Source organism: Thunnus albacares, chromosome 3, assembly GCF_914725855.1.
Source record: "Thunnus albacares chromosome 3, fThuAlb1.1, whole genome shotgun sequence".
In the NCBI taxonomy this organism is placed as follows: domain Eukaryota; kingdom Metazoa; phylum Chordata; class Actinopteri; order Scombriformes; family Scombridae; genus Thunnus; species Thunnus albacares.
In genome coordinates this window covers 17,483,494-17,502,899 of record NC_058108.1, presented here as the reverse complement: position 1 = coordinate 17,502,899, position 19,406 = coordinate 17,483,494, and the positions used below count along the sequence as shown (strand labels likewise).

The window sequence follows — 19,406 nt, the reverse complement described above, 5'->3', positions numbered from 1 at the left end:
TAATATTATTGTGATTGCAAAGGACTACATTTAAACTTACGCATTGACCCGAGCAGCGATGTTCTCCCACGTCGTCTCCCTCTCTTTTGCAGCTGCAGCGGTGTTGCACTTCTTTTTGAAAACGTGTTCAAACTCGCCGTATTATCGCATTAAGATTTCTAGTTCTAGTGGGGTGAAAAACGCCGCCCTCCTCTTCTCCGTTGCCATGGCGACTCGTTGAATCGGGGCTCCATTGATGCTGACTTTTTATAGTTGTGGTGCACGCGCTTAACTCCAGGTGAAACTACTCCGAGTTGAATAAACTGACTCAAATCAGCTGTTCTGGAACCGGAAACTCAGAGTTTCCTATCTCAGAGTAGATCAACTCAGAGTTCAGGACTAGACTCAGAGTTTGTTGAACCTGCTTTGTGAAACGGACCCCAGGGAGCGTAGGTACAAGATTTTTAGCTACTGTAGTAAAATAGGTATTTAAATACGCCAATGTTATATGCCAAATATATGTCATAAAATCAGTGTTTTTTTACATCAAAATCCCCGTCTTTTCTCTTCCTGTAAAACAGTCTCAAATGTTTGATGACTCATCCTGCACTCATGGGTTTTTACAAAAGTTCATCCAATCAAATGTGACTTTGGGCAAGTAGCATAATTCATTCATCTCTCCTTTGTCCTCCTCCTGATCTAACAACAGGTGAGGTAGATGTATGTGGAGCAAGCAGTCTTCTGTAGCTCCATTTCTTTCTGCAGCTCCATATCTCAATTTAATTCAACGGTCATTATTAGCATGAAAGTTTTAAAAACTATGTTGCCAAAGCATCAAAGTATAATTTTTCAAATATTTGGACAGTATAAAATAACAGTAATATGAACATTATCACAACATTAAGATTGATATATATTAATTTTATATATATATAGTAAATCTTATGCATGTTGTTGTTTTGTATTTATTTATTGGGACAGTGTACAGTTTTTAAAAGCAAGATTATTTGTGAAGACCATGAGATCAAATCCAGACTCAGTGACCACAGAACTGAGCAGCCTTCAACAGATTCTTCAACATGGTTGTGACTGCACTGATTGAACTGCAGCTCTTCATATCATCAGGCAGGACATTCCACTGAGTTGTGGCTTTCACAGAGAAAGCTGACTGCCCAAATGCAGTGCGACAAAATGGTATGATACAATCATGTATGGAGGATATTCTGGAGGATCTAATAGAACTTAATGAGCGAGTGTACACAAAGTCACATAGTGGAGGAGGGGCAAAACCATTTAAAATTTTATAAACTAGGCACAAATTTGAGAATAATCTAAAATTCTCAAAGCTCAGTACATTGTATCTCTCCAGTACCCTACAGTGATGGAACTGCATTGGCTCCAAAGAGAGACAGTTTTCAATATATCACACCAAGATATTTAAAATCAGTAACTATATCACTCTTTTCACCTTTTCATGAGAATATCAGTGTTATGAGGTTGTACCATGGTTTTAGAGAGAAACATACCTTTTGTCTTGTTTACATTTAGACTCAGACATGATTGATGAAGCCAATGTGTGATCCTTTCCAATGCAATTGTTAGCTTAGCAGCAGCTAACTCGGCTGTTTTTGCATGCGTGTACACAACAATGTCATCTGCATACATTTGTAGCTCTACATCATGACACTGTTTAGGGAGACCATTAATATATAGGCTAAATAAAAGGGGACCTAACACTGACCCTTGTGGAACACCCATTGTTCACTTTTTGTTATTGGACAGTGTGTCACCAATTTTAACACATTGTATCCTATTAGATAAATATGAAGACATCCATGCCAGTGCTCTAGATGAGAAGTTAAATTAAGAGAGTTTCGATATTAAAACATCATGATTGATTGTGTCGAATGCTTTACGCAGATCCAAAAATACAGCACCAACTACTCTTCCTTTGTCAAGTCTTGATTTAATTTGCTCAATTAAGTGCAAGGTAGCAGTTTCGGTGGAATGATTTGCCCTAAAGCCATATTGCATACAATGTAGACCAAAATTGCTTGTATTAAGAAATGTTGTCAGTTGTTTAATGACAACTTTCTCTTTCTCTTTTTTTTTTTTTTTTTTGCCTTCCTTAGTGCAGCATCTCTAGATTTCATTAGTTTCCATATTTGTGTATGTGTGTATGTGTGTGTGTGTGTGTGCTTATGAAGGGTATATGTTTAGGGAAGGATGAAGGGGTACAGTAGCTATATTGAAATTAATCCCCAGATAAAAGTTGTTATGGATCATATGTAGGAACAGGGTAATCCACTTAATAACCATCTCCCCAGTGACATTTCAACAGATCATATCACACTGTAATGGAGTATTAAAAAATACTACTACTAATAAATAGTAATGGTAATAATAATAGTAATATCTTAATGTCTTTATTAGTTATGAATCTTGTAATATCCTTTCATAAACATAAAAGATACATTTTAATTGGGGCAGTGTAGAGTCATGTTATGTTCAGAAGTCAGTGGTAGTAGAACACTGAGGAGAAGCAAAAAGAATGAGGACTCCATGCATGCAGTTTACTCTGCCTTCATCAGAGCATGATGTAATAATGGCCTGGGGCTCAATGCTCTGCTATTAAAGTGCAGTGTATTGTGATAGCAATGAATGCATGGAGTCCTCTCATTCGACACGCTTGTTTTGCACCTATTAGAAAGATATAAAATGTGCAGATACTGTAACTACCTCATTTACTTCACAAAGACAAAATGCCTACCTTAGATATTAAGAAACTGTTTGGAAGAACAGTTATACTCAGAAATTCCTTTATGTTAAAGTCTCAAATTTTTGGTAAAACATGGTATACAACAGTTGCATTATAATAATAAAATGAGCTACAGTTTAAATAAGGAAGAGACTAGAATAAGATTCTACAGGCATGTTTCAATCAATCAATCAATCAATCAATCAATCTTTATTTATATAGCGCCATATCACAACAGAAGTCATCTCAAGGCACTTTTCACATAGAGCAGGTCAAGACCATACTCTTTAATTTACAGAGACCCAACAGTTCCCCCATGAGCAAGCACTTGGCGACAGCGGTAAGGAAAAACTCCCCTTTAACGGGTAGAAACCTCAAGCAGACCCCGGCTCTTGGTGGGCGGCCATCTGCTTTGACCGGTTGGGTTGAGAGAGAGAAAGAGAGAGGGAAAGGGGGAGGGGGGACAGAAGAAAAGCAATGACAACAACAAACAACAACAAGCACAAGCATCGACAGACAGGGAAGGATGCCATCAGGACTGTGAAGGACCGCGAAGGTTCGGCCCGGGAGTCAGGTTTTTCTGTGAGATGAGAAAGCACAAAAAACTCCGGGGAAGAAGCAAAGTTAGTGACATGCATTGATGTTACATGAATGCATACAGATGGAGAGGAGGAGGAGGAGAGAGGAGCTCAGTGCATCATGGGAAGTCCCCCAGTAGTCTAGGCCTATAGCAGCATAACTAAGGGCTGATCCAAGGCGAGCCTGGTCAGCCCTAACTATAAGCTTTATCAAAAAGGAAAGTTTTAAGCCTACTCTTAAACATAGAGAGGGTGTCTGCACCCCGGACTGAATCCGGTAGATGGTTCCATAGAAGAGGAGCCTGATAGCTGAAGGCTCTGCCTCCCATTCTACTTTTAAAGACTGTAGGGACCACCAGTAAGCCTGCATACTGGGAGCGCAGTGTTCTAGTGGGATAATACGGTATTATGAGCTCTTCAAGATATGATGGTGCCTGACCATTAAGGGCTTTGTAAGTTAGGAGAAGGATTTTAAATTCTATTCTAGATTTTACAGGAAGCCAATGTAGTGAAGCTAAAATGGGAGAAATGTGATCTCTTTTTCTAGTTTTAGTCAATACACGTGCAGCTGCGTTCTGGACCAGCTGGAGAGTCTTTAGAGACTTGTTAGGGCAGCCTGATAATAAGGAATTACAATAATCCAGCCTAGAAGTAACAAATGCGTGAACTAGTTTTTCTGCATCTTTTAGGGACAGGATGTGCCTGATTTTTGAGATATTACGTAAGTGAAAAAAGGCAGTCCTTGAAATTTGATTTATGTGGGAGTTAAAGGACATATCCTGATCAAAGATAACTCCCAGATTCCTTACGGTGGTGCTGGAGGCCAGGGTAATGCCATCCAGAGCAGCTTTATCATTAGATAATGTGTTTCTAAGGTGTTTAGGGCCAAGCACAATAACTTCAGTTTTATCTGAATTTAGTAGTAGAAAATTGCAGGTCATCCAGGTCTTTATGTCGTTAAGGCATGTTTGGAGTTTGTTTAACTGATTGGGTTCATCAGGCTTCATTGATAAATATAATTGGGTATCGTCTGCGTAACAATGAAAATTTATGGAGTGTTTCCTAATAATATTACCTAAAGGAAGCATATATACGGTGAATAGAATTGGTCCAAGTACAGAACCTTGTGGAACTCCGTGTCTAACTTTTGCCTTCACGGAGGATTCATCATTAACATGTACAAACTGAAATCGGTCTGATAAATAGGACTTAAACCAGTTCCTTTAATGCCAATTAAATGTTCCAGTCTCTGCAAAAGGATTTGATGGTCAATTGTGTCAAATGCAGCACTAAGATCTAACAGGACAAGTATAGAGACAAATCCTTTGTCTGATGCAGTTAGGATGTCATTTGTGACTTTCACCAGTGCTGTTTCTGTGCTATGATGCGCTCTAAATCCTGACTGAAAATCCTCAAATAAACTATTGTTATGTAGAAAGTCACATAACTGATTAGAGACTGCTTTCTCAAGGATCTTGGATAGAAATGGAAGGTTAGATATAGGTCTATAATTGGCTAAAACACCTGAATCAAGAGTAGGCTTTTTAAGAAGAGGTTTAATTACAGCTACTTTAAAAGACTGTGGTACATAGCCTGTTACTAAAGACAGATTGATCATATCTAGTAAAGAAGTGCTCACTAAGGGTAAGGCTTCCTTAAGCAGCCTAGTTGGGATGGGATCTAAGAGACAGGTTGATGGTTTAGCTGAACAAATCATTGAAGTTAGTTCAGACAAGTCTACTGGAGAAAAACAGTCCAAATATATGTCAGGATTTACTGCCGTTACCAAGTTTCCTGTGTTTGGGGAGAGAACGGTGCCTGTTGAGGGCAGGAGATGGTTAATTTTGTCTCTAATAGTTAGAATTTTATCATTAAAGAAGCTCATAAAGTCGTTACTACTGAGAGCTATAGGAATACATGGATCAGTAGAGTTATGACTCTTTGTCAGCCTGGCCAAAGTGCTGAAAAGGAACCTAGGGCAGTTTTTATTCTCTTCTATTAATGCTGAGTAATAGGCGGCTCTGGCATTACAGAGGGCCTTCCTATATGTTTTAAGACTATCTTGCCAGACTAAGCGAGAATCTTCTACTTTGGTGGAACGCCAAATCCTTTCCAATTTTCGCGATGTTTGCTTTAATTTGCGGGTTTGGGAGTTATACCATGGAGCTAACCTCTTACGTTTTATTATCTTCTTTTTTAAGGGGGCGATGGAGTCGAGTGTTTGTCTTAGTGAGCCTGCAGCACTATCAATAAGATTATCAATTTGGGAGGGACTAAAGTTAACATAAGAGTCCTCTGTAGTATTGAGACATGGCAGTGAATTCAGTATTGACGGAATTGCTTCCTTAAATTTATCTACAACACTATCAGATAGACATCTAGTGAGGACATTTTTATCTAATGGTGTGTAATCCAGTAATAGGAATGCAGCCCTTTGAGGCTGAACATCAGCAGAGCGATGCATTGAGCTAAACGATGACTACCATTTACGCTTCTATTCCATGTATGCCACAGTGGCCAGACTGGGACTAGTTCAATTAACTCTGAAACTACAGAGCCACTACAGCTAACAACACCATGCTAACATGCTCACAATAAAAATTAGGGGTGGGAATCTTTGGGAATCTCACGATTCGATTCAATTCTTTGGTGTCTGATTCGATTCAGAATCAATTCTCAATTGAATTAATAGAAAAGAGGGGAGGGGCCTATTTTCAGTCTCAGTATACGGTGTGCCGAACCATTTTTAGGTGTCCTTAGTCCACTGAAATACAATATGAAACATAACTAGCAGATAAGAAAAATGGTCCGCAGCCTTTTATTTTAAAAAGTTTACTGCGTTAATTAATGAATTTATCTGAAAGCATCCTTCTTGTATGAGAATAACAAAATGAGGTGGAGGCAGAGTGCTCCACTGTGTTATTAACGTCATGTCTCCAGCAGTGGAGAGCAGCCTCTCTGCTGCATCGTTAGCTCTGGGGAAAGACATCACTGTCCAACATGCTGAGCAGCTGTAGGGTTTTTGAGGTGAAACAGACTGAGCACTAGTGTTGGGCAAGTTACTGAAAATTAGTAATTAGTTACAGTTAATAGTGACTTCTCTCAAAAAGTAATAGAATTACCTTACCAATAACTGTAAATAAAAAGTGTAACTCGTCCTACAATCTCAGAGTTCAATCCACTCAGTAAGGGCTCCCTCCGTTTTTTTTCCCCACAACCCAAAATCAGTTCAGTTTTTTTTCCAGTTTCACAAACATAAAGGAAAGACAACTCAAAAGTGTGCTCTGGGTTTTACAGCCGATCCACAACTCAAACCAGGAATAGCAGGGCCAGTTCAGTAACAGGTATTATTTACAATGTATAACATTATAACTCCAGAGACAAGGCTTATGTTTTACCACAAGTTGGCTACAATGATGTGGACTTTACAACGCAGCTCTGAAACACGGTATGGTCAGATGTTGTTGTGTTTGTGTTGTGTGTGTGTCTGTCTGCTGTCTTCTGCAGCTGTCCACTACATTCAAGTACGTAAGACAAAAGTAACGAGTTACGAGCCCATTTAAATTTCAGTAAGTGTTATTGCGTTATTTAATTTGGAGAAATAATTAGTTACATTACTAATTACCACCAAAAGTAGTTACTTTGTAACGTGTTATTCCCAACACTGCTGAGAACAGAGTTATTTTCTTCACCTCAGAGTTGTTTAAGTTGTTTAATGCTGCAGTGTGTGTTTGTCAACTGGTCTCTTTTGTTACTGCTGGAGTTTGCTGCTCCACTAAACGTAAGTCAAAGTCGTCTTGCATAGGTCAATGTTTACTCATTAAATCAAAAAATGCTTTCAACCACTGGCTTTTGTGAAGATGAATTCTATTGTATGCGTGCTGTAGACTGTCAAGGTGCTGCACTGGCCTCACTTGCCTTTTTGTTCGTTAACGTCACATTATTAACGAACATTTAGAAAATGGCTTTGTGAATCAATGCAGAATCGTCCATGTCTGCATTGGGAAGTTTTCCCCCACCCTTTAATAAAAATGTACATATAATGCAAGTATAATGTTTACCATGTTCACCAATTTAGCGTGTTAGCAAGTACAAAGTACAAAGTGTCATTAGCTTTACAGGTATTTGGTCATAAACCAAAGTAGCGGACAAATTAAAATTCTGATCCAATGATAACACTTGATGAAAGGCGTCATCATCTTGGGACCTTGAATATCTGTCCTGAATCTTATGGTATGTAACTATAGTTACCACAGTGGTTTAACACATTACAAGAGGAAAATGGAAGTCTGAGAGAAACCATGATGGATCTTCAGTACAGATTAATTGTCACTGGTATACCTGAAGTCTTGGCTGAAAATGAGAGCATTTTCCCCAAAAAGTCAACTGATAAAAAGTCTGGGCCGGAGCTAGGCAGTGAACCTTTCGGTGTCTCAGAAAAGTTTCCAGAGACGACAATAGAAAGGCTTAAACTGCTTCTACCAATTTATCACCGAGAAAAAAGAAGAGGCAAAAAAAGAAGTCTGACTGACAATGGGCTGTATGTGAATGATGAACATATTTGTTTCAATAAAGACTTGAAGCTTGAATAAGTGTAGGTTCTCAGTTAGGCAATATCAATTCACTTTGAATAATAAGTTTATTTAATGTAGCACAGAAATAAAATTTACAAAGTGCTTCACAGGAATAAAAGTTGAAATTAAGACCATAGAGACATGCAAACAATAAGAACACATGCCACAAGTTAAATTTAACATAAAAACAAAACACAGGTAACAGGGTACCCCAAAAAGAAACAAACAAATGACCAATCACTTCACATCACACACAACACAAGGTGACACAAAGGCCAATTTAAAAAGATAGGTCTTCAAATGTTTTTTTTAAAAGCAGCTCTGGAGAATGCAAACCGTATGTGTAAAGGATGAGAGTTCCATAGTGTTGGAGCCACAATTGCAAAGGCACGATCACTGTTCGTTTTTAGCCGAGAGCAAGGGACAGCCAGTAGGTCCTGATCAGAAGACCCAAGTGACCTACTGGCGATACAGGGATGGAGAAGATCACTGATGTACTCAGGTGCCTGTCCATGCAGGGCTCTGTAAGTGATAACAAGAGCCTTCAAATGAATCCTAAAACGGATGGGAAGCCAATGTAAAGAACTTAAAATAGGTGTAATGAGAGTCATCCTGCTGGACCTGGTTAACAGCCTTGTAGCAGCATTTTAGACCATTTGTAGACAGTTCAGAGATGACTCGCTGAGACAAGTGAAAATGAAATTACAATAGTCCAGCCATGATATGAAACATGAATAATCATTTCGAGCTCTGGTTGTGAGACGACAGACTTGAGTTTTGTGATATTTTTTAGATGGAAAAAACATGTACAAGTCAATGATTTAATGTGCTGATTGAAATGCATAGCCTGGTCAAATATAACACCAAGATTTCTTAAGTTAGACCGAACAGTAGAGGAAAGGGACCAAATCCACTTAGCAACCTTGGGAGCTATACTGTCAGAAGCAATGATAAGAATCTCTGTCTAGTCAGTATTAAGCTGTAAGAAGTTGTCTGACATCCAGTCCTTAATGGTAGTCAGACAGTTGTGCAACACATATAGTTTGTCAGGTTATCAGGCTTAAAAGAGACATAGAGCTGAAATTGTCAGCGTAACAGTGATAGGAAATATAAATAAGCATATATAAAGCAAACAGAATAGGACCCAAAACAGAACCTTGAGGCACACCACAGGAAAGAGCAGCAGTTTCAGACGTGTGAGGACCAAGTGACACAGAAAAACTCCTATCTGAGGGGTAGGAGGAGAACCAGTCCAAGGCGCTCCCTCTGTGATCCACAGAAAGTTGCACTAAGATTCAGCAGCACTAAAATGGAGCACTCACCCACATTGGAAGACATCATTATGTCATTTGAAACTCTGAGAGGAGCAGTTTCAGTGGAAAGCTTCTGACGGAAAACTGATTGGAATTTATCTAAAATGCTGTGTGCAGTCAAGACAGCAGTGAGCTGTTTGGCAACAACTTTGTCTAAAATTTTAGAAATAAAAGGCAGCTTGGATATAGGCTTGTAATTATCGGGAATGTGTGGATCAAGGTTTGTTTTTTTCAGGAGGGGCTGAACAACTGCATGTTTGAAGTAAGCTGGGACACAACCAGATTGCAGGGAGCTGTTTATAATAGAGACCAGACATGTACCAATACACTCAAGTACATTTTTCAGGACGGAAGTGGGTAAAATGTCAACAGGACAGGAGGGTCTCATACTACCCACCAGATCAGTGACGTCTTGCATGGAAATTGGAGAAAAACAGTCCAGAATTGACGGCCGAACAGCATAAGTAGAGAGGGGAATAAATTAGGAGATAATGCTAGCTCTGACATCTCTAATCTTATCAACAAAGAAGGAGAGAAAATTGCTGCAGTCCTTATTTGACCAAACAGACACATCCGGAGGTGCAGGAGTGACAATGTTGTTAATGATGTCAAACAGGACTTTGGGGTTGCGTGTACTGGTGGAGATGAGATTGGAAAAATAAGAAGCCCTGGGTGAACCTGAGTACATGAATAGCTAACCAGCCAGGGTACTTAGCCTGCTACTTAGCTTATATACAACAAATGAATGTATATAATACTCACAGGCATATATTCTCAAAATTTCACAGAGAGAAAATGCTGAACTGCACACTAGCTCCAGTTATACAGCAACTAAAATGGAGACTGGTGTAACGGACTTTATGTAACTTAACAATGACCACCAGAGGGAGCTCAACACCATGAAATTATACCTGGAATTGGACAAATTATATGAATTACCAGCATACTCTTTCTTTCTTTCAATCAATTCAGTTTATTCTTTTCACACAAAATTTAAGCTGCGACTTGTAATATCATAATAAATATTCCTGGATTGAAGAAGAAGGCAGAAGAAACAATAATGATAATACCTGCCCCCTTTTCAAAATAATCTAGATAGTCTACCAGGACTTTTAACACTCATCTAAGACACATGTGGATGCTCATATTTGACCCAAGACTTAACATGAATATTACTCATTTAGTTCATATTATCCAATTACTCTCTCTCTATACATTTTCTTAAAGTGAATAATAGTTGGAGAACATTTGAAATGATTCTTAAGAGAATTCCACATTCCATTTTGACTGTACACTGAAATACACATCTGCTTCAATGTACTACGTGCATACATGGTTCTAAAATAATATTTCCTTCTGTGATCCTCATCAGCTGATCCCAACACAAACAACCTTTGCAAATTTCCAGGCAACAATCTCAAAGTTTTTGGCTCTGTACATAACTGAGTATTTAATCCCATTGAATCTTTCAGTTTTATCATAGACAGTCTATTAGTATGCTCCCTTGAATCCACCTTATTTATAATTCTTGTTGCTCTTTTCTGTGGTGTATAGAATGGTTTTATATTAGTTCCATATGTGTTACCCTATATTTCTATACACTAACTGAAATATGGTAAAATGAAATAAAAAAAATACAACATTTGAAGTGTTTTGTAGTCCAACATGTACTTTACTTTGTTTAGAACTGACATACTCATGTACACCTTTGTCTTTATATAAGCTATGTGAGGTTTCCAAGAGAGTTTGCGATTGAGTCAGATCAAAGCACGGGCTTATGTTCTGAGCAGAGGATATAAATATATACATGAATGTAGTTTATAATAGGCCTACATTTTAATGCAATATTATACCCAAAGAGATAAAACTGAACTTTTATTTCTAGAGTATAGAACAAGGTCAGTAAAATAGGACAACTAAATATAGCAGCAGACACAGAGACACAAAGGACTTCTCTGTGTCCATGCATTAAGTAGAAAGAGGCAAATGTCCCAACATTACAGCGAACGTTTGCCCCCTTTTATTATACAGTAATAAGATAAATATTTAAGTTGCAAAATAGCCCTCTTTCTCACCTTTTCTCACCTGAGAAATTGGTGAGAATCAGGCAAGCCTTTGTAAAATGTAAAAAATGTTGGTTGTGAAGAAAGGTTGAAAAAGTGATGTAGTCCATGATGGTGGTAGGGGGAGAGGAAGGGGGATGACAGTGTGAAAGGGAAGCAGCTGTAGGGACAGGGAGGCTGTAAGGTCTGTGTAGCTAAGGGAGGAGGAGGGGACAGCTGAGGAAGTTGTGCTGAGCCTGTTAAAAAACATATTCATCTCAGTCAGTGTGTTTACATACATTTCTTAAGTAACCTTGCTTTCTCCAGTAAGCTGAACCTTAAACATTATGTAAATGAGAAACCTACTTACAGCACTCAGTTAGGAGTTTAGAGAAACCTGGTTCCCCACCTAGATCAACGATTGATTCAATTATTAATGGAAATTAATTGATAATTGATCAATAATCAACATTCCTAGTGTATACAAAGCCTCCTAGGGTTCATATGGTAGAAAAAATATTGAATTGGAAATCTGTGCTAAATCATGCAAACAGATTGATAACTTAGACATCTTAACACTATTCAACCTCTCATTACATTTAATAGAAGGCTTATAGTTCCCATGAACACAAACTCACTGAGCGCTCCTCCAAATATTTTTCTTTTTTACAATGTGAAAAAGAAGCTCCATGCAGTGCCTTTATGCTGTAAGTGTTAAATGTGTTGGAGGCTTCTTCTGTTTTGGGTCTTAATAGTGTGTTGGTGTGATTGTCATGTCTTTTCAGTCGTGTCATGTTTCTCCAGACAAACATTAACTTGTCTGTGCTTGTCACTGATCTGTATCCAGTCCAGGACTCCAGTTAGTGTTCATATGTGTTGTTTTAAATTATTATTTTACCTTGTTTCAACCTGGCGCATTTCTCACAAATGTGACTATCGTGACTCTATAGGCCATGCTAACTTTGGGCCTTGGTTACAGGTTTGGCTATCAGCAATAATTAATGATTATCAAAGATGATTACTGATTATTAAAATCAATAGAAATTATTAATAATTAATAATTACAGGGAACGACCCTGGGGTCAGGGAAAAGATAGCCAATCGATTGATTCAGTCTCATAAAATTTACTAAGCTATCAGTTTGGAACTCTGATTTATAATTTACTTAACTATAACCAAAATTACCATATCAATAGGTACTTAAGGTTGAAGGATTTTGGAGTTCTTTGCAGAGCAGAGGTTGGCAAAATTCACTCTTGTGCAACATTAAACAGATTATATATATATATATATATATATATATATATATATATATATATATCTAAAAGCATTTATTTAAAAAGATAACAAAAGTAAAAACACACAATATGTAATCTAGCTAGTGCGACTATATACAGGTGTGTGTGTGTGTGTGTGGTGTGTGTCTGTGTGTGTGTATGTGTGTGTGTGTGTGTGTGTGTGTAGGAAAACAGGTGCAAAAAATAAAGGCAGAACTCAGACCATGTGCTGGCTGAGACAAAGGAAAACTACAAAGATGACGAAATCAAAGATGGTGAAATCAAAGACGGTGAAATCAAAGACAGTGAAATCAAAGATGGCGCTGGAACCACATATTCCATTGTGCTGTGAACAAGGGAGGACAAAAGCAAAAGGGAGTGTGTCTTCTTTGTTCTGCCTCCGTGTGTTGAACACGTGTTAGGTCAGAACAAAAAGTGTGTAAATGTATGTCTATGTTAAAGTCAATTTGTGTAGGATATGATGCCAAGTTAGTAAAGAAGATAGTTAGCTGCATGCAAGGCTTAGTCACTGGATGTAACATGTGTGAAGCATGCTAACATCAATTTAGTGGTGTGACTATACAGTAACCTGACTATAAACAGAAATCACAACAATAGAGCTCAATGAATAACCTTAAATCAAATCAATACATGTACATCGATATTGATTAAATTAAGCGGTTCTGTGCTTTAGCCATGTGCTGGTCTATACTGTGCCCAGTATGTTACCAAGTCCATGGAGAAAGAGATACTTTGTTTTGCTGCTTTGATGAGTCCAGCGGGTGAACCAGGCTGGGGAAGAGCTGTGGCTCTGAGGCTGAATGGTACAGGCTTTGCTGGGCTGTCGGTGATCCAACTGTGCAGGGCCAGAGGGCCCAGGTCACTCCTTTGTTCAGTCCTTACAGAGATAGCGGCAAACTAACTCTGCTTCGTGGCTCCTGTGCTTGTAAAATCAGCCAGCAGACCTGTGTAGTAGCCGCTGGCACTAGATAATTTGGTTACTGAGTCTTAGGCAGGCTCTCACATCTTCTGCCACAAAGAGAGAGCTAAGCAGCTGAACTGCTCCCTTAGCAGCAGTGAGGAGAAAGAGGAAGTGGAGAGGGGGAGCTCTGGTTTTGTTAGCCTGGGTCCATGGGTGGAGTTCACATTTGGGTGCGAACAACCAAGGACTCTGGGAAATTGAGTTTCTTAAGGACTCCCTTTGTTTCTTGTTGAAACATGTGGGTGGCCTGTGAGACCCAGCAACAACGTGTTTTCAGGCAAGCTGCATGAGCCTCCTGAAAATGATGTTAACATGAATTTGACATGAATCATTTCAAACGTTTATCTCTGTGTCAGACTGAGTGTAAACACAGAAACCAGCTGCCTTTAATGGCCATTATGGCCATAATGTAATGTTATTACAAAGAGCTAAAATTTTAGAAGGTAAAAATTTTCATAAAGTGATGAACACAAGGACACCCTTCCTTTTTCACTTGTTTAAATCTAGCTTAACAGCATGAGTTTTGTTCTCTCTGCCAGATGTAATTTATCAATGTTTTATTAAAATATTTCTCTCTGTCCCTCTCCCAGTTTGTTCTCAGTTCTCTCGAGGTGTCTACGCCATTTTTGGTTTTTACGACAAGAAGTCAGTAAACACCATCACATCCTTCTGTGAGACGCTTCATGTCTCTTTCATCACACCTTCATTCCCAGCAGAGGGAATGAATCAGTTTGTTCTCCAGATGAGGCCGGACATCAAAGGACCACTAGTTTCATTAGTGGAGTACTACAAATGGGAAAAGTTTGCCTATCTATACGACAGTGATAGAGGTAATGAGGCCATTAATGAATGGACTGTTAAATAGAAATTTGAGTGTTTTTATTGGATTTTCAGAAGATTTCTGCATCAATGTGATGAAGCACCTTGATTTTTTTCTGGTTTAAAATGTACTATATCCCAATATGTATTGCTAGTGTAATAATGAAATTACATACAGTATATTGTAGGTAATTATTTTATAATTGCAATATGATCTGTAAATTACATATAGTATACTGTATGTAATTATTTTAGAAAAGCAATGTCATCTGTAAATTACATACAGTATACTGTATGTAAGAAGTCAGTAAACACAAATTACATACAGTATACTATACACTCACTGGCCACTTTATTACCTTACCTGTGCAATCTAATGCAATCTAATACAACAGCTCTGTCATAAACTCTACATTTACGAGGCCTATACATTTTCAGTTTTTGTTGACATTCTCAGAAAGGTCATAATTCTACTTTATGTTTATTATTGAGGTCATAGTGAGTGGTGGTGGTGTACTGGGGTGCATTATATTGAATGGTGTTCCTAATATTTTGTCCACTCCATTAACATAAATGAGGAATATTGGGAACACCATTCAATATAATGCACCCCAGTACACCACCACCACTCACTATGACCTCAATAATAAACATGAAGTAGAATTATCACCTTTCTGACAATGTCAACAAAAACTGAAAATGTATAAGCTTTGTAAATGTAGAATTTATGGCAGAGCTGTTGTATTGGATTGCATTAGATTGAGACCTAATGAAGTGACTGGTGAGTGTATATAATCATTTTATAATTGTGATGTCATCTGTAAATAACATATAGTGTACTGTATGTAATTATTTTATAATTGCAATGTCATCTGTAAATTACATACAGTATACTGTGTGTAAGAAGTCAGTAAACACAATTATATACAGTATACTATATATAATTTACCATGTTTTTAAATCAGGTGATGGAGATTTTCCTTTTGGCATCTTCTTTTGAATTAGTTATAGTCAAATGCATTACTTTTATTCCCAGTGTAGTCACATTCTTATCATATGATTATTATTGTTTTGTCTACTTTCAGTGAGTGAAAACTAAAGACAATTTGGTTTAAGTCAGCAGAGCTTAATAAAATTTAATTTTTTTATGGCTGAGGCCCAAGCATTTAAGTTCTATTGGGCCATTCATACATGGAAAATGGTATAGGTCACATGTGAGTTGTTGGTCCAACTGGCTGTCATGTGACATTCATTAGATCATATGAATCAAAGTTTGAATGGTCCTATTTTACATCCACAATATGCCATCTAATTATTTTTTTAACCTCTGTAGACTACAGTTAAACTTAAGTATTATGATTCACTGATTGTGTCTTATGTCTGTGTTTTTGTGTGTAGGTCTTTCTACTCTTCAGGTCATTCTGGACACTGCAGCAGAGAAAAAATGGGTTGTCACAGCAATAAATGTAGGAAACCTGAAAGATGAGAGGAAGGATGAAGCCTACCGCTCCCTGTTTCAGGTATAGATGCTGTATTCATACATGCAATCCACCCTCAGTCACACACACACACACACACACACGCACGCGCGCGCACACACACACACGCACACACACACACACACACACACACACACACACACATACACACATTTATGTTCCCCTCTGGAGAATGAGTTTCAATCATCACTGAGTTTGTTGTTGTACTCATCTATTAAACACTTTATGCATTGAAGTCCTCTACAGTTGCACTAGGTTGAACTTCCTTGCTCATTTATTCTCAGTGCATAATATAACCAGTCCCCACAAACTTTCTTGTAGACAGTAGTTTTCAAACATTTTGGGCTGAATAAGCACTCAGCAGTCACAGCTGTGACCAGAATTGTGAAAAAACAGTAGAAAGGTGAGGCACACATCACTGAAGGTAGAAGTTCCTCATTGCACCTCTTAATCATGCAACAGTGTGGGTGTGTTCGATTTAGGTCACTTAAGCTCCATTTGGAACATTACAGGGGGAGGTGGGGAATGAAATATTCTCTATGCTCCTTGGTAAATTAACTCATGGTTCTGGACAGTATTTTAATCATGGGGAAATCACAGGATCTGGTCTGTAACAGACATGGACATTCAGCAGGACAAAGCTAAAGGAGAAAGCCAAAAGCCTCCCCAGGGGGGCGCCAGAGAGTCGAAGTTGAGGCAAAGATACTGCTTGAGGTGAAGAAGAGTCATAAATCTTACTCCTCTGAGTCATAGCTCAGTCAAATCTGAACACACAGACATGAAACCCATATTGATATCATTCAGTGTGACTTACACCTCCAGAGGATATTCAGGTTATTTATGTTCCATACAAATATAACGTGATGATGGTAAATACACACGCAAGCACGCCCTCAACTCCAGTCATGTAGTAGCCAGTGAATGAAGAAAGCCTACAGGCAACACCATGAAATTAGAATGAAAGTAAGGATCCTGATCCTGTGGATCAACAGGAGACCAATAAATCCTGGCATTCTGAAATAGTCATTGACTTTAAATCCAGATGTTTGCTGGAAATGGTAGCTGTCAAAAATGCCCCACTGTGCTCTGTTAAAACAGTGTTGTTCTGTTAAATTTGTTGATTGATAAATGTTAAATGTTATCCATTACTCATCTGTGATTTTAGGACCTGGAAATTCGTAAGGAGAGACGCATCATCCTAGACTGTGAACAAGACAAAGTCAAAGACATCATGGAACAGGTTGATACCAGTCTTACTACTACTACTACTGCTAATATAGGAATATCATCTTTAATATTGAGTGGACTCTGTTTTCACAAGACCAACAGAGGGGTGAATCTTCTCTGGTGAAACCATCTTCCTAGTAGCAATACATCCTAGCCTTAATTTTCCAATTTAAATTTCATATCTTTCATATTTACATATACAGATAATTCAGGCGTGTTCATTTAATGGGTCTAAATCAGGAACACCAGTATTTGAAACATGTAGCTTGTGATTAAGTACTATCAAACTCCTCTCTGGTGTTTCTCCTTCTCTGTTGGGCTTCAGCAGACCTGCGAGCACCAGTTCCAGGCCTGGTATCTGTTTTTCGCAAGGCTCTCTCTGAACATTTCAAACCAATCACAGTGTCCTCAGGAATCATGAACATGGCAGCCTTCATGACAGGGCTACCTGTGCTATGTTGAATCAAATACTTAATTGATTCATTATCTTTGTGAATAGATTATTTAAATCCATCTATTCCTTAATCCATCTATTCATCCACTGGCAGCTGTTTTCAGGTCAGGGTTGCTGACCCATCAATTTATCTTCTATAAGTATAAGCTTAAAACTGGACAGTTTTTTTAAGTCGTGAAAAATGAACATTTTGGAGATGCGTGATATTCATCAGAGAGCCACAATAGGGTGGCAAATGTTAAAAAAACACAATAATACATGATTTTCATGACTTTTTATAATTGTCCCTTGTTTATTATTAACACAGGTTTTACTCTTTTCTGACCAGGTGATCACTATAGGCAGGCACGTGAAGGGATACCACTACATCATTGCTAATTTGGTGAGTCACTGTCTGTCTGCTTCAACCTGACCAAACACTTTGGCTAGTGGGCTCAGTTCCAGTCTGACCAAATTCTGCTTCTGTGTGGCTGATAAATGAAAGTGATGGTTAAAGGGCCAGATATTGTTAAAAAAACATTTTGCTAGGTCAGGTGTCAAATAACAGGTTTACAGTCAACAACCCCAGGGGGCCAGCCTCCTAGTCTGAGTAATGGGCCCAAACAAAAGTACAAGACAAACAATGACATATATAATGTAATGTAATGTATTAAGAGGCTATGTTTATGTCTCAGGACTTAACTGGAAGAGCAGTGAATTTGTGCCTTCTAGGGGTTTGCCACCATGGCTGTTGGGTTTCTGTGTGCCAACTGTTTTCTGTAACCAGTGCTGTTGTAAAACTGGGTCAAATGGGCCAGCGCCCTTCGAACCATGAGCTACAGTGCACGCCAACTCATTGATAATCAACTGAGAACCAAAATAACCAAGAAAACACCCCATGTGTTGTGTTTACTGTCACAGAAGACAAATTAATCTCATGTTCATGTTCAGTGACGATTAGAGAAAAGTCAAAAAACTGAAAACAGATTTGTGTATCAGAAATTTGCTTTTTCTTCTTTCCTCTCCCATTAATCATCTCACAACCCCTCAGATTTATCCAGTGACCCTTTTGAGGGGCCTGGATGAGGGAGTCCAAGTCCCTCAGGAGGTTCTGGTTGAGCTAATAGAGCTGCCATCACTTGTGTTTTGATAAGTGACTGTTGCTCTGGTGTGGGATTTTTCAATTCACCAAGCAAAGTTGTCAGTTTAGTACCCATGGCAGCCTATTTGGCCAATTCATCTGCAAAATTGTTACCTTTTGCCACCAGAGTGACAGATGTGTTATCGCAACTCCATGAGTTATGGGTGTGCCATCAGCTCTCTGAAAACCGCTTTCTTTCCATATGTTACCAAAAATATGACAGACACCATATGCGTAGGTGGAGTCTGTATAGATGTTAACATTCCTCCCTTCTGCTAGTTTGCAGGCTGCTGTTAAAGCCTTGATCTCTGCTAGCTGTGCTGAACAGGGTTGATCAAGCCCTTTTATCTTAGCTTGAGAAACTGCATCGTCATTCAATTTGGTAATGCCATAGCCAGCATGGCTTAATAATAATTAAGAGATAATTATGGATTATGTCTGGATGGATTTTAAATTATGGATGGTGGATAACAAGCGAGCAGGGCGGCGCTATCTCCCACGCTATCTGGCCATCAGATGTATGGAAAACGTGCGTGATTAGGTGGATGTGTAGGCGTGTGTGTGTGTGTGTGTGTGTGTGTGTGTGTGTGTGTGTGTGTGTTAGTAAAAGAGAGGGGAAAGAGAAGGGGGAAGACCGACTCTCGGTCCCGCGACCGTGAGAGGAGAGCAGTGGTTGCTTTTTCTACAGAAATCGCGCGTACAGATGGTGGTCATTACGCACGTTGTCTGGTTGTGAACTGACAAAACAACTTACTTCTCACTCGCAGTGGTACAAACACAGAAA

The 19,406-nt window shown here is 38.6% G+C and overlaps 1 protein-coding gene across 3 annotated transcripts in view; it reads left to right on the top strand.

The window, feature by feature from the left end:
* LOC122979346 (glutamate receptor 2-like) overlaps positions 1-19,406 on the top strand; it is a 96,754-nt gene that overhangs the window by 22,027 nt on the left and 55,321 nt on the right. For all 3 annotated transcript variants that reach the window (XM_044346710.1, XM_044346711.1, XM_044346709.1), the window contains exons 3-6: positions 14,094-14,333; positions 15,721-15,842; positions 16,987-17,061; positions 17,831-17,884. In XM_044346710.1, the coding sequence (XP_044202645.1) occupies positions 14,094-14,333; positions 15,721-15,842; positions 16,987-17,061; positions 17,831-17,884 (491 nt within the window). The remainder of the gene's footprint in view (positions 1-14,093; positions 14,334-15,720; positions 15,843-16,986; positions 17,062-17,830; positions 17,885-19,406) is intronic.